Below are 16516 nucleotides of genomic sequence, written 5' to 3'. Positions count from 1 at the left end.
CAAAGCATTATACCAATAAACTTCAGTATTCCTGCACCTATCGGCTATCTGCAGTTTTGGGGAAAGGGATGGGGGTGGGCTACTGGAGGCGTGTCTCTGAAGGTTCTGCTGTACTGTAGTTTGTTACAACACGGATTCACTCAAACTCTTTAAAAGGTAGCTGATGGTAACTAGGAATAGGTGAGAATGGATGGGCAGGTGAAAAAGGAAGTCGTTTGAAAGCAAGTAAGTTCCGTGGCAGATGAAGGGCAGAAACGTAGATCTTGCAACATAGCTCGGTGGTTGTCTTAGAATAGACTTGTTAAATCCTCATTAACGTGAACCTGACCCACCGTTGAAAAGAGAAACATGAGCAGGAAAAAAAAAAAAAAAATACACACACGCACGCACACACGCGCGACCATCCTCAAATTCGCTCTTGGAGACTACTGGCCAGGATGGCACTGAGGACAGACGACTTCCGTGGCTGTGACCTCTGCCCCCAAAACGGACACTAGACAGACCTCCACCGAGATTCTCGAAGGTCCCATTCAGAGCTTGGGAAACAAATGCTCACCGTAAGAAAACAGGCCCATACGCCTCCAGAGAACCTGTGAGGAGGAACTTCTGACCTAGAGTCTAGAGGAGGTACCCAAGGGAGATTCTCGAAGGTCCCATTCAGAGCTTGGGAAACAAATGCTCACCGTAAGAAAACAGGCCCACACGCCTCCAGAGAACCTGTGAGGAGGAACTTCTGACCTAGAGTCTAGAGGAGGTACCCAAGGTATCACGGACCCACCCCGCAGTGACATACCAACAGCCCCGCCCAACCGCTCTCCGCTCTGCCCACTGACCTTTTGGCCTCCACAACTTTTGCAGCGTTTTCGCTTCTGGCCGGAAGTTCCTACCAAGGTTTCCGGGAAGCACTTAAAACCTGCGCGTACGCACAGTAGGGATCGGTCAGCTCTAGCCATTTCCAAACCTCGGGTGGCGTCGCGAGACCTGCTCTGTCGGCACTTCCGGTCCAAGTCAGGCTCCGCGGTCTCAGCCTGGTGATGCGGTCCAGGCTTCTGTGGGGCGCTGCCCGATGTCTCTGGGCCCGTCCGGCTATTGGCCCGGCTCGTCGGCCCATTAGTTGCGGTAGCCCGCCGCTGGAGGAGCTGTTCGCCCACGGCGGGCTCTTGCGGACCTTCCTTGAGCGCCAGGCAGGATCTGAAGCCCAGTTGCATGAGAGGGGGCCTGAGTTGGTGGCGGTGGCCAGACTGCTGAGCGAGAAGGAGCAGGAGCTGCAGGAGACCCAGCGCTTGCTGCACGGTAAGGGCTGGGCCTAAAGGAGCGGCGTTAGAGCACATTCTTGATTCTTCCTTCGCCTTTTCCATTAAGCCGCTGGCAGGTGCCTACACTGTCTCCGAGTCTGAAGCTCTACTCAGTTGCACCCGTTTTTGTTTGGGATCAGAAGTCGTGACATCAGTATGTGAGTTTTGATTCTCCCTTTGGCGTCTTTGTGCTTCCTTACCATGGTGCATCGCCCCCTTTTACGGAGTTTAAATTGACGTTTATTGGTTGCATACTCTCTGGCAGGAGCTCATTAGCTCACCAAGGACAAATAAGGCACTACTTCTGTGATGGACTCCAGAGCAGTGTTTTTCAAAGTGTGGTATGGGGACCATCTGCAATAGAATCAGGAGCGGTGCTTGTTAAAACCAGCCTTATGACCCAGAATCTGAAACTTAGAAATACGCATTTTTAACAACTTTCCGAGGTGATTCTCATGCATTCAAATCTGGGAGGAGTCTAGTTTCTCATCTCTACAGGCTCCCAGGGATGCCAGTCTCCTAGTCCATGGGCCGCATATTGGGTAGCAAGTCTCTAGAGAGGATTGTAGTCTACTGGGGGAGACAGAATTAATTGTAAAAGAGCTGGTAAGTGAGAACAGATATAAATGTATGAGTAAAGCCCTAGGAGAGCAAGAACTTATTGGGAAGGCCTTGCAGAGAGGTGTAAAGGACCACCCTTAGAAGATATAATAATGTTTAACCTTTATTGATCCCTTAACCATGCATCAGGCTTTACCTAGCTTTCTTTAGGTATCGGTTTTTCCAATTCACATAACAAACTGTGAGGTAGTTATTATTAGCTCCATTTAGCTCCATGTGACAGAAGAGGACCTGGAGGCATAGAGAGGTAAAAATAACTCAGCTCAGTGTTACACAGCTTATAAGGAATGGTGTTGGGACTGGATTGACTCCAGATCTTATTCTCTTAATCACTCTATTGTTTGTTAAGCAAGGAAGAAGAGACCTTATGGGGAGTGGCAGGTTGGAACCACTTTGTAATGGGAGTTAAATACTAGTCCAACATGTCGATTTTATCCTGTTGCCAGAAGGGAGCCAGCAGCTTTTAGATTGGGGAGTGAGTGATAGAATTAGCTTTGTCACTTGGGAAGCTTGATTTCTGGCAGTCTCAAGTCTACCGGGAATCAGATTGAAAGATGCGGTGAAAAATCAGAAGGCTAATGCAGTACTCTAAGTGAGAGTAAGACTAGTCTAAATTAAGTGATTTAAGAGAAAAGGAGTATGCTTAGAGTGTAAAAAAGGATTGACTGGGCCGGCCCAGTGGCTCACTCGGGAGAGTGCGGTGCTGATAACACCAAGGCCCCGGGTTCGGATCCCATATATTCTGGCTGGGCGTGGTGCTGACAACACCAAGTCAAGGGTTAAGATCCCCTTACCGGTCATCTTTAAAAAAAAAAAAAAAAGGATTGACTAACAAATGGTATTGGGGAAAATATCTTTTGGGGGAATATTAAGTTGGTTTCATAGTTTAACCCAAGCTTAATATACAAGTAGATTTAAGAATTATTTTAAAAATCAAACTGTAAAGAAGAGAATGTTGGAAAACTTGCTGATAGAATGAAACTCAGCTTAAAAATAATAGAAAATGCCATTCAGCAAATCTTGAATTCTTACTGTCTGCCACACACTACTAATCACCAAAAAACTATGGAACTACCTTTTAGGAGCTTACAGCCTAGTGAATCAGAGAGATATTTAAGACGCTAAGTAAAAATATGTGAATAAGTGTTTGTTTTAATTTCTGCAATAAAGAACAGACTTATAAAAACAAAGGCTGGCATTTAAATGGATCTTGAAAGTTAAGCAGGAGGTTCTCAGGTGGGGCATGAAAAGAGAAATGAAGGCAAAGGTGACCAGCAAGGATAAAGGTACGAAACTGGGAAATACAGTATGGCAGGAGCATGGGATAGGTGTGGGAGAGGATACTGTACTAGAAACTTGAAACCAGGAAGACAGTTAAGAACCTTGCATGACAAAATAATTTGGATTTGTTTTTATATACTATGGGAAGTTAGCATATGTGTTTAAGCAGAGAAGTAACATCTTTTTTTTAAAAAAAAAAGTTAAAGTTAGCATCATTGTTGAGGATGAATTGGAGTATTCTCCAGAGATCCTGGTGGCCGAAAGACCAGTGAGGAGGCTGTTAAAACAGTCCAGCTATTGAAACAGACGACGGGAGAGGTGGTAGGCACAGGTCTTACTCTCAGGACATTCTGAGGAACAACAGTCATGATCTTGTGGCTTATGTTCTGAGAGGGATGAAGGAGAGACAGATCCTAAGAAAAGTCTTAGCCTTCTGTCTTCAGAACATGAGTGGTACTGTTAAGATGAAAATATAAAAGTTGGATCAAATTCAGGAAAAAGATGGGTCATATTAAGTTAGAAGTACCTACAAAAAGGAAATTCAGATAAAGATGTCTGTACTGGTCTAGGAGAAAAAAAACTACTGGCACAGGAGAAAAATTGAGCCCAAATAATGATATGAGAGCTCTCAGGATATACATGATAAATTAAACCTCAGAAGTAGATGAGAATACTCAAGAAAACTTGAAATGCTTTCATTCACCTTAAGAGATCGTCCAGCTCAGAACTTTCATTTTACTCTTGACGTAACTCATACTCAGAGAAGTTGGATGTGTTGCCCTAAGACCACCTTAGCAATTGAGCTAGGGCTAGAATTCATTTTTCCTTTTCCTAATTCAACACATTTTCCATTTCACCAAATTTCTTACATACCATATTCTTGCCAAAATATTTTACCTTCCTACCAGCTCTTCCTGTACTTGCTTATCTCAATTTTGCTGTTGTCATTCTAATTTTCTCTCAGATTAATTCTTTTTGAGCCCATCCCCAAAACAACCAAACAAAAATTCCTTCAAGGTGCTACTGTTTTAATATTTATCACATAGTGTTTTAGGTTACTATTCTATGTAAGTTCTTCTCCTCCAAAAAACTCTAAAGAAACTAAAATTATCTATAATCCTGCCTCCAGGGCAGGTCCTATATATGTATTATCCCCAGTTCCCTGCATAGTTCGTTCTTAAGAGATAAGCATACAAACTGATATTTTGTAAGAGTGTGAACTTTCAATAGAGAGAACAACTTGTAATAACTACATAATTTCCCTTACCCTCCCTGCTATAAGCTGCATTTTGTCCATCACGTAGAGGAATGAGATAGTATATTTTGTAAGGTAAAAATGAGAACCCAAAGATGAAGCAATGATAGGTACAAAAGCCAAAGATGAGTGGATACTTATTTTATACTAATGAAACATTTACTAGTAAGATGATAAGTAACTTTCTGCTTCTTAATTCAATTTTGGTTTAACTGATGGAATCTTCTGTTTTCCCTTCTGTCTTTCTAAATAGCTAAATGCATTCATTTGTTATTGTATAGTTTAGGTTGGAAAACTTTTTAGTTTTAGTCATATTTATTAATGTGAATATTTTATGGAGGTGAAGATATACTTTTTTTTTTTTAATATTTAAAAGATTGAGTTTGTTGCTCGGTGGCAAACTTGCCACTCATAGTATGGTCCATGTAGCAACAGAATCATTATCAACTAGGAGCTTGTTAGAAATACAGAATCTGTGGCCCCACTGCAGACCTACTGAACCAGAATCTACATTTTAAAATTTCTGGGTGAATCATCTGTACTGTAAAGTGGGAGAAGCACTGGATAAGACGTTTTTCTTTGAGCCCACTGGTTTTGTGCCATTACAGACTAATTGTTTTCTTAGTCACTTCCTCAGGTCTCATCCTACAGTTTCTTTTACTGCACACATAGCTTAGCATACCACTTCATGTATCTCAGGTCTTCTTCCTTGGTTTCAATGCTTATCTCACTGGAGTATATTTTTCAAATAACTGCCTCAGAAAGAGTTCAGTGGAAGTAAATCTTCTGAATCTGCATGATCAAAGTTTGGCTGCCTTCAGAATTCAAGATTGAAACTATTTTAGTCCATTCTTCAATGAAATTTATGTTGTTCTAGAATCTGGCGTTGTTCGTGAGCAGTAAGATGGTAATATGAACCTTGTTCCAATGTAAAGAATATTTTCTTTTTATTTTTTGTCTTTTCTCTGGAAACTTTTTAAAACTTTTCTTGATACTTGGTGTTATTACATGTTGCTATGCTTGGAGTTGAGAAGGATTTTCCTAAGTATTTATTTGATGATATCCGCCTATCCATTTTGTTTATATCTCTTTCTGAAAATCCTATTTGTGGTATGTTGGATGGATTTTTCTTTTTCAGGTGTTTCTTTATTACTTTATTTCCTATGTCCTTTTTAGTTTCAGAGGCTGGGAAGTCCAAAGTGCAGGGAACACATCTGGTGAGGGTCTTGGTGGTGGCGACAGTGACCCAGGGGTCTCACATGGCAGAAATGTGGAACAGAGAGAGAGAGCAAATTATACAAAATTCTAACTTGCTGCTTTATATTTTTCTATAGAAACTTCTTTATATTTCGTTTTACTTATTCTTTTATCATCAGAAAAAAGTATGCTTTTACAGAAACAAGCTTATGAAAACTAATGTATAAATGCTACTTTTAATTAATGGCAATTATTAAAAGGACAAGATAGACCTTTTACTTTTCCCTTCAGTTACAGTAACAAAACTATTCCCTTGAAGTCTGTTGGTAATTTAACACTAATTAAGAAAAACTTAACTCTTGCTTTTTTTCTTTAGATAACAATGAAGATTTAAGGAAACTTGCAGAGAATGAAATAACTTTGTGTCAAAAAGAAATAACTCAGTTGAAGCATCAGGTATGGTATTTGCACAAAGAATAAAGCATTTGTGCTATTACTTCTTATGTATCTTATTAGAAATTTATAAAAGTAATTCAAGAAGTAACTACAATAGTTCCTCTTTAGAATAAACTGATTTTTTAAAATTTTTTTATTTTTCTCCTTTATTGAGGTATAATCAAATAAAAATTGTGTATACATGTAAGGTGTACATAGTGATGTTCTGATATATGCACATATTGTGAAACAATTACCACTATTAGTAAATAGGTTTTGAAAGCAGGAAAAGATATAATTCACGTGGTCCTATTTTTATCATACTAAAAGGATTGTAGAGCTCTCACAGAAAGATGAATATCACATTAATAGCATTTTCTGGAAAGGCAGTGAAATATTGGCATATTTCCCCTCTTTTGGTTTTTTTAAGGGGACTGGAGGTAGACAAGAGGTAAAAGGATTTATAGAGTGATGGTAGACTGTAAGCTCCTTAGGGGCAGGAATATTTCTTTATCCTTGTATCTCTGGCACTATTAGAGCGCCAGACCTAGAGTAGGCCCTTAGTAATTTAAAAACTGAATTGTACTGCTTTGGTTTTACATTCAGGAAAATTGCAGGAATACATATAGGAGTTAGATGAAGAATAATCATTATATGAAATTAGAACTATTCTTTGCTTTTTGCTAATTCTGTAAAGCAGAGCTTAAAGGATGATAGCAATTATCTCTGGGGATAATAAATGAAAGAACATATTAAGGTGAGGAAGGAGCTGAGGAATGAGGCACTTTTAATTTAGAGATTCCACCTCTTCACTAACCAAATATGAAACTTATGAAAATTAATTTCCCTACCACCTACTCAAGTAACAAAGTTCCACTGTAGGGTGAATAATATAGCATGCCCTCTACCCATTTTTTGTGAATCAAGGATATATGTATTAAAAGTTTTTGTCCAACAAACAGAAGTCAAGTCTATTTGGTAGTTCGAGATTTGAATGATCACATCGTATTGGCACAAGCTAGAGAATTGGAATAGTAGTAGTAAGTGTAGCTCCTGACCAATGTGAAGTGTAATAGTTCAGAACTCAGGTAGACTTGGGCGCAATTCTAGCTCTTCCACTTTTTAGTTGTGTGATATTGGGCAACTAGCTTACGCAACCCTTCTACACTTAGTTTCACATCTCAAGGTGGAACTCTTTTTTTTTTTTTTTCCTTTTTGTCTTTTTTTTACTGACCGGTAACGGGATCGCAACCCTCGGTGTCACGCCCGTACCGGGGACCGGCAACGGGATCGCAACCCTCGGTGTTGCGCCCGCACCGCGCTCAGCCAGTGAGCGGGAACCGGTCTCCACATGTGATCCGAACCCTCGGCAGAAGCGCCGCCACGCCACCGGGCCGGCCCTCAAGGTGGAACTCTTAATAGTACCTACCCAAAATTGTTTTTAAGAGTTAAAGTATGTACAATGCATAGCAGAATGTCAGCCATATATTAAAAACCTTATTAATCGACCTAATCTAAAAAGCTTTTATTGTAGATCCCCTTAACTAGTACATATGTAAGTGTGAAACATACTATTGTAATGGAAGGGAGGCTGACCAAGGCACAAAGATTTGAGTTCTCATGCCTGCTCTGTCAGTAAGGATTTGAGTTCTCGTGCCTGCTCTGTCAGTAACTAACACTTTGCCCTTTAACAAGTAATTTAACCTCTATTAACCTCAGTTTCCTTTATATGTGAAATGAGGGAATTGGAGCAGATCATCTGTAAGGGCCTAGATTTGAGTTCTCATGCCTGCTCTGTCAGTAACTAACACTTTGCCCTTTAACAAGTAATTTAACCTCTGTTAACCTCAGTTTCCTTTATATGTGAAATGAGGGAATTGGAGCAGATCATCTGTAAGGGCCTTTCCAGTTCCAAAATTACATCTCTTCCATACTAAGGAAACTTAAAAACATACAGATGCAATTCGAGCGCTTTTATTTTTCTGTCATACTAGGCCTTAAATTTCAAGAGGATACAGCAGCTAGAATCTTCTTTTGCATTCTGCACATAGTATAATGTCCTACTCAAAGCAAGCACTTAATTCTTATTAACTGAATAGAGAATTGATACAAAGCATACAAGAACTCCAAGAAGAAATAAAAACAATTAGGTAAGTTTTAGCTGAATCATACAGCATTTGTAATACAGTTGTAACATTAATACTTTATGGGAGTTATGCATGGATGGTTGAACAGTACTCAGCAATATTAAATTATTTGCTTAGAGAAACTGAAGATATTAAAATTCCTGTACCTAATTCAAATGAAGCTTTGTTGGGGAATGAAGGATAAATTTTAAATAACTCTGAATTATAGGCGGGGTGATATTTTTGTATTTACAGATTATCTTACTTTTGATTCCCTCAGAAGAAACAGATGAAAGTGATTTGATCGTGGAGGTAACTGCAGGAGTTGGGGGTCAGGAGGCAATGTTGTTTACTTCAGAGATATTTGATATGTATCAGCAATATGCTGCATTTAAAAGATGGCATTTTGAAACCCTGGAGTATTTTCCAAGCGAAATAGGTCAGTAAACTGTTCAATTTGTTTTGGGTAAATTGTAGATTTAATGTATTTATCTACATGTGTCCTAGGAAAAGGCTTTAAAACTTTTTGGTAAGGATGCTTAAATAGTTTTGTGCTCATCATTTACTTAGTAATTATGAATGCACATATACCAATTTTGAAATGGCCTGTAAAATGTAATGAATGGTCATTCAGTAATACTATCTGCTGAATGACTAAATGTCTTTAAAAGTGGTCTTTTAGATGTGTTGATGTCAATTCATTAGCATTATAAGTGCTTTATGTTTAATAATTATAAGCAATAAAGATTAATATTAAAACACTGAATACCATAGACTTGCTAAAGTTTTTTTTTTTTGTCCTTTTTGAGACCGGCCGCACCGTGCTCAGCCAGCGAGCACTGTAAGCGCACCGGTCATCCCTATATAGGATCTGAACCCGTGGCGGGTCCCAGCGCCGCACTCTCCCGAGTGCGCCGTTTAAAGTTTCTATGCTTATATTCTTTTGTGGCTCTTTTAATATATTTCAGGATGGTAGATGTGATGGCCAATTTATAGAGGACAGAAATAATAAAAAGAATTATATTTTCTCTGTATGTTCAAGGTGGTCTTAGACATGCATCTGCCAGCATTGGGGGTTCAGCAGCCTATAAGCACATGAAATTTGAAGGAGGTGTGCACAGAGTACAAAGAGTGCCAAAGACAGAGAAGCACGGACGCATCCATACTAGCACTATGACTGTAGCAGTATTACCCCAGCCTGCTGAGGTAAAGCATAATAATCTCTTTTCCTTGGAATTCTGGGCCTAACACAGTGCCTTATTCCCAGAGTAACACTCAGAGTTTACTGAATTGAGTATCTCCTTTTCTTATTATCATTTGACCTTCCTCACATATTTTGAGTTGATTTTGAGAATCTATCATCTCAGTCCAAAAAAGTTTAATTTTACAACAGATGATAAGAATAAAGGATTTATAAATGATCCAATCTTGCATTGTCTATTAATTTTCTTCCACTACTAAAATAGACATTTCTGTAGGTGAAATAATATTAACCTATTTAAATATGGACTGGTTGCCTTTACAATGACTTTTGTTTTGTGTTTCTGAAGCCAAGGAAATTAATAGCAATACTGTTTTAGCAAGGGTAATTAATTAATAGAAGTGATACTTCGTAACCCAATTACAATAAAATAGAAATATATTGTTAAAGTCCAAAGCAAATTCTCAGTCTGTATTTGTAAGAAAACTTTGTTTAAAGTACTGTTTTGTTAAATTTCTCTTCTGCTGAAAAGTGATGATAGGAAATATTTAACTTGTTTTCCAGAATGAAATATGAATGATTTGAGAAGGAAGTTCAGTTGAAGATCTGTTTGTTTATTTTGGGGAAAAGTGCCATTTGACTCTCTGTAATGAACTTAATGGAGTTCCCTTTGAAGCATAGGTGAGGAATGGAACAGTTAAGGGAGAGAGTGAAGTAGAATAAATAGCAGGAGCTATACCTAGTAACAGTCACTTTGGTTTAAACATCTTAGAGGTAGAAGGAGTTTCAGAAAAGATGGGAACCTGAGGACCATATATTACCTAATTCTTCTAGCAGTTGTAAGAGGGAGTCAAGTACGGAGACATGGAGGGCCTAGGGAATGGTTTCTTACTGCCAGATTGTGAGTGGTGTGGCCCATAGTCACGGTGTGGTCCATAGTTGTTAATGAAATAGAGCTTTTTAAACCTAGTGTTTTTGATGGTGACACCCAAGACAGAGCATTATCCTGATGTAAGCTCCCAGTTTATTCATGAATTGAGCCCATAACCTTGACTTCTTGGCCTTTGTCATTTCCATTTGCCTCATCTCTGCCTCCAAATATGTTTGAAGTTAAATAAAATAAACCTTTCCTGTAGTTCTCAAGCTAGCATTGTTTTTTTCCTTTGCTAAAGTCTTTTTGAATTCAAAAATACTCTACAAAATCTCGTCGTAGCTCATATATTCACATTTCTAACAGTAGCTAAGTTCTGCTGTTCATGTGGCAAGAAGGGGGTAATTTACAAAGAAGCCCAGTTTTTGAAGATTGGGGAAGTTTTGTTTTTGTTCTATATTATGTTTTGATTTCTTACTTACTCTTCCAAAAAGGAAAAAAAGTTTTAAAAGGTATCCTTTCAACTACTTTCTATTCTTAAAATTAAACCTTCTATATCTTATATGAATTCGGTACATGATATGTATTTATAAATAGGCAGCTATTGCCTTTATACAGTTGGTATAATGGAATTTTTTATAATCCCAACTTTTCTACTTATATATAGATTAATCTGGTGATTAATCCTAAAGATTTGAGAATTGATACTAAGCGAGCCAGTGGAGCTGGGGGACAGCATGTAAATACCACGGACAGTGCTGTCCGGATAGTTCATCTTCCAACAGGTATGTATTTACTTCTTCAACATAAAACATTGAAGAAAGAAATCAGTTTCTGAATGACTTGACTAATTTTCCACTGAAAAAGGTCCTCAATTACTAGAGGAATGAATATATACTACAAAGGATTATTATTAAATATTTGATATATTTAGCATCCTTAGCTAATACTGTATAGGATCGCTGCAAAGCAGGAAGAGGGAGGGATCTAAGCCCGGGGAATTTCCATTTTAGTGACTATGAAGAGAAGGTACAGATAGTCCTTCCAGGTGGCCTTCTGAAGTTTATACCTAATAGTTTTAGCTGTTTAAAAAAATCCTCACAGTGAAGTAATCGTGGATTCTTTATCAGAAAATTCTCTGAATCACTGGTTCTTTGCCTTTTTGAGAGTGAAGGGAACATGGACTCCTTTGAGAAAATGAAAGCATCCTTCCTTCTACCATGAAACATACATACGTGCAGAGTTTTGCATATAATAGCGATTTACATGTGGTAAAGAGCATATGGATATAGCAAACCTGAGTTATCTAGAAAGAATACAAGAATCTCTTACTGTGACTGATCTCAAATAGGCATAATTCCCATTAACCAACAGTAATTGGTGAGAGTGGTGCATTGACATGGTTTTGTTCTTTTAAATACGGGGAAATTCTCATGTTAAACTTTAAGATGGTGTGATATGTCATACAGAGTACATAAACAAGAATAGGAGAAAAAATGGAAATCCTGAAAGGTATTAATTATCTCTACTAGTAATAACATTTTTACCTTCTATGTATCTTATTTTCTATAAGTAATTATTACTTTAAAAAAATTATGAGGCTAGCTGAGGATATGGAAAAACAATCCATATTAAGTGATTTATGCTTAGTGTTTAGTATGTATACCTTCAATATGGAGATACTTTGTGCTATAGGTTAAACTTAAATTTTCAGTTTTCTGATAAACTTTATAAAAGTTATTTAAGTTTGGGGTCTTTCTTTTATATTAGAGTCCGGTTTTTCTCCCCTCATAAAGGAAGAAGAAAAAGCATGAGAAAGAAAAGGATATTCCTTGATTATATATAAAGAAGAATTTTTCTATTAAATCTTATTCTCATACCACTATTCAGGTGTTGTTTCTGAATGCCAACAAGAGAGATCTCAACTGAAAAATAGAGAGATGGCTATGAAAAAGCTACGTGCAAAGTTGTACAGCATGCATCTAGAACAAGAAACAAGTAAAAGATACAGTGCTAGAAAGATGCAGGTAAAAATAAACTTTAAAAATGCTTCTAAAGGATAAAAATATTTTTAGATAACTCAGTTTTTATATATGTCAAAATTGTTTTACTATATTTGTCAAAATAAGAAAACAATTCAAGTAGCTTAACTAAGGGCTGTACTTGTTTTACAGTAATCTTTTGCCCCTGCCTTGTTTTCTGTTATGAATTTTCAAAGGCATTTTTCCTAGACTTCTAATCAAAATTACTAAAAAAAGATAGACTGAGTCCCCATTCATTTTTTAATCCTTTTAAATTATGGATTTCAAGCAAAAGAGTTGGTAGGCAAACTGAACTTACTTTCTTCTTGTTTGGTATTTAATTTTATAACTACAGAGCCCTTTTAAGAATTCCTCAATAAGGGGAATTCATCATCTTGTCACCACTGACAATGATTACATTAATTCAGAGAGATTATATATATTCAGCTATTATTTGAATACCAACTGTGTGCCAGGCTCTCTGTATATATACCACCATCACTCTGTAGTGGATCTCATTTGTCTCTATTTCACAGATAGGGGTAGAGCTCATTCGTCTGTATTTTGCAGAGAGGGTCACTAAAGTGTTTAGCTAAAGTAAACTGCCTGAAGTCACAGAGCACTGAAGTGGCAGAGACAGGATTCAAATATTAAAGTGTATGATTTTAAAGCCCGTATTTTTTTCCATATCATGTTCCCATGTCATTTGGGGATTCAAAATGTTTAAAACTTGGTTCTTGCACTGTGATTCATATTATAAACCAAGAACTTAATCTCCAAGTAAGTTAAACTTGTAGGTTTAAGTTGTCCTGAACCTAACTACATCTCATATCTTTTTCTCATATATATATAGATTGGAACTAAAGGAAGGTCTGAAAAAATAAGAACATACAATTTTCCACAGAACCGGGTCACAGATCACAGAATAAACAAGTCACTGCATGATCCTGAAACTTTTATGCAAGGACATTATCTACTGGATGAACTTGTACAGTCATTGAAGGACTATGCTGATTATGAATCTTTATTAGAAATTATTTCCAAAAAAGTTTAAGTTGATTTGTTATTAAAGCCTTTTATTGCTCATAAAAATTCTATAGTAAATCACATTGTACGTAAGTATTTACCAGTATTCTCTTGAAAAACATGAGTTAGCACAGTTGGAAGTAATACACATACTTTAAAGATACAGGTAATTTATATAAATCTCTCTGAATGTACTAGTAAAAAACATACAATATAATCATGACTGGTTGTAAATCCAGGACTCTTTATTATAAGAAGACAAAAGAAAAATAGTCCTTTGTTATATATAAAATAGCAGGTGATCAAAAATTTGGTTTAACTCTCTAAGAAACTTCAAATGTAAATAGAAATATGACAGTAACTGCTGTATTAGTATGGTCCAGTCAGGAGACAGAAACCATTCCATTAATTTGAACAGAGATAATTTTAATATAAAGAATTTTTAACTTATAATGGAATTGGCTGTTAAGAAGGGATAATAGAGAACTCAAATACAGTAAAACTGAAGAAGAGAGTACCCAAGGAGAGAACACTCTTGGAAGGGGCTTCCCTTCCCCTCAGTGGAATCCGGTCTATTGGGTAAGGTTAGGTCATGGCCCATTCAGTGATGGAAAAGTTCCCTGGGTTGCCCTGGGCCAGAGCTAGTGTGCAGTTGATGGATAAGGACTTGCAAACAGAGAACCTCAAACCTTCAGGGACTGGTAAGCAAGAAGCTTTCTGCCAGGGTGAAGCAAAATTTGTTGGATAGTAAGCCTCAGTAGGTAACTACTAGGCATCTCCAGAGAAGCAGAACCAATAGGGTGCATGTGTGTGTGTGTGTGTTTATACACAATTTATTATAAGGATTGGCTCACATGATTACTGATGAGTCTAAAATCTGCAGTGTAGGCCAGCAAGCTAGAGACCCAGGAGAGATGATGGTGCAGTTCCAGTTCTAAGGCAGCCTGCCAGAGAATTCTCTCATGCTTGGAAGAGGCCAGTCTTTTTGTTCTATTCAGGCCTTCAAATGATTGGGTGAAGCCCACCTAATTTATGGAGGGCAATGTGCTTTACTCAAAAGTTCACTGATTTAAATGTAAATCTCATCCAAACACACAGAAATACCCAAAGTAATGTTTGTCCAAATATCTTGGCACCCTGTGGCCCAGCCAAGTTCACACAAAATTTCCTGCAGTGTCCTTCCACCACCCCCTAATGAAAGCTTAATACGGTGCTAGCTGGCAAAAGATAAATGTTTAAAGGTTGCTTTGGTTTTGAGCGTGTCAAAACACACACAGATCCAGCTCCAGTATAACAAGGTTTGGGCAATGAAAGGTAAATCTGTTGCTGAGTGGCAATAAATTTATCTGGCACAAACACCCATACTCATTACCTACTTTCAATAGTATGTTTTCATATTTGCTTAGTATTTGAAGTAAATTACAAATATCAGGCCACTTCACCCTTAAATATTTCAGCTTGCATTTTCAAATGACATTATTCTATTTAAGCACACACCAACATCACACCTAACAAAATTCAGTAATTCCCTAATATCTTCAAGTACCCAATAATTCAGTTCCCCAGTTCTCCCCAAAATGTGTTATATCTGGCTTCTTCAATCCAGGATCCAATTAAGGATTATATATGGAACTTGGTTGGTGGTTATATTTCTTTAAGTTTCCCTTAATCCAGAATAGCTCTGCCACCCCCTCTCCATTTTTTTCATGACATTAAATTTTCATTTGAGAAGATCAGGCTACATATGGTGTCGTTTAACTTGTTCCTCAAGTCATTATTTCTTACAAATTGGAAGTTAGGGCTTAAGACTTGGTTAGTTTTGAGTACTCCCTCCCTTTCCTGTGATCTAGCATTGTTGTCACTAAAATATATATTTATATAGGCCAGATATGGATGCTGATATGAGCATTACTGCTGAGATGTATTACTCTTAAAAAAAAAAAGGTGAGACAAATGAATTCACCCTGTGAATTGAGAATTTATAGCTGAAAATGAGTTTGACACTAAAGCAGTATAATCTTTATCAATATTCTTCCATCACAAGATTTAAAAGCTATTAAGTTGTTCCTTTTTCCATGGGAATCCTGGTTATGCATAGCTCTTTTCTGAGAAGACCGACACCAGAGAATTGAGGCCTAAGAGGTAAGGAAAGCCCAGGAATGTTTGCTTGGGATTGCACAGCTTTAAAAGACCTTGTGGTGCTGAAAGCAACAGAGAATAAAGAAGTATACTTGATAAAGAAATTTGGAACATTTAATTTACTGGATAAAGAAGTATTAAAAGACGGAAATGGCTGAAGAATTTTTTTTTTTTAAACATGACGTAAACTAAACCCTACTACAATGAGAAGAGCCCCACCTAACAGATAATGAATAACTCTTGAATTTATAGGAGTCACAAGGTAGGATTTCCAGAGAAAATGATTTCACTATTAAAGTCATATGACTAAAATGTTAAAGAACTAGGAGACATTTAGTTAACTCTCTAAATTGCCACAATTTTTTCATATTTGTTAGAATCAACACTAGTCCAAGTTTTTAGGGGCATATGTACTACATAAATTCAAAACTATGTTGTCAGATGGTGTGTTTCCACTTTCTTCAATCAACATTTATTAGCCAAATTTCCTTTGCTTGTTCTAATTTGCAAAGTAGTTTATATTGATACTTTACTGTCTCACCTTATTGCTTTGAATTGGAAGTATAGAAAAAATATTAAAGACAGGTTAGCATTTTAAAGCTGGCCAAAGGTGGTTATCAAATAAATCAGAGAATTATAACTTAAAGAGAATTCCTCTTCCTTGTAATCTGTTCATGAAAGGCATTCTATGTTCATAGGAACACTTGATGCAGCTTTCAGTGACCTATGCAACTCAAGAATAAAAGTGACCATATTCATTGTCTCCCACTATTTTACCAGTTTCCTCTTGGGTCTTTTCAGTTATGAATGAAGTACATATTCACAGATTATAAAATATTACCATGTACTATATTACTTAATTCTTTTACCTCTTCTAAGAGGTAACAATTAGAAAAAGATATTCTAAGATTGAGGAGTCTTGAATGTTAGATTTCATTCTGTAAATAAGGGGGAGCTATTAAAAGTTTTCTTATATTCACCACCCCATTCCACTCTTTTATCCCTTGGCCTATGGGAGACAGTGTGAGAGCTGTCCTAATTAAGGTGG

General features: G+C 37.2%; 1 protein-coding gene across 3 annotated transcripts; it reads left to right on the top strand.

Moving 5' to 3' along the window:
• The first annotated feature begins 957 nt into the window (after positions 1–957).
• On the top strand, positions 958–15613 carry MTRF1L (mitochondrial translational release factor 1-like). Of its 3 annotated transcripts, none has more exons than XM_008585665.1 (7): positions 958–1293; positions 6026–6105; positions 8466–8649; positions 9253–9416; positions 10950–11067; positions 12173–12309; positions 13157–15613. In XM_008585665.1, the coding sequence occupies exons 1-7, from the start codon at positions 1035–1037 to the stop codon at positions 13355–13357; spliced, it is 1143 nt and encodes a 380-aa protein (XP_008583887.1). In that variant the 5' UTR covers positions 958–1034; the 3' UTR covers positions 13358–15613. The 3 variants fall into 3 exon arrangements, with proteins under 3 accessions (XP_008583887.1, XP_008583888.1, XP_008583889.1); XM_008585667.1 differs by lacking the exon at positions 958–1293 and adding an exon at positions 1359–1453; XM_008585666.1 differs by lacking the exons at positions 12173–12309; positions 13157–15613 and adding an exon at positions 12079–12166.
• The last annotated feature ends 903 nt before the right edge of the window (positions 15614–16516 follow it).

Source organism: Galeopterus variegatus, unplaced genomic scaffold (assembly GCF_000696425.1).
Source record: "Galeopterus variegatus unplaced genomic scaffold, G_variegatus-3.0.2 Scaffold3661, whole genome shotgun sequence".
NCBI lineage: Eukaryota > Metazoa > Chordata > Mammalia > Dermoptera > Cynocephalidae > Galeopterus > Galeopterus variegatus.
The sequence above is the reverse complement of the archived record's forward strand: the minus strand, read 5'-3'. Positions and strand labels throughout refer to the sequence as shown.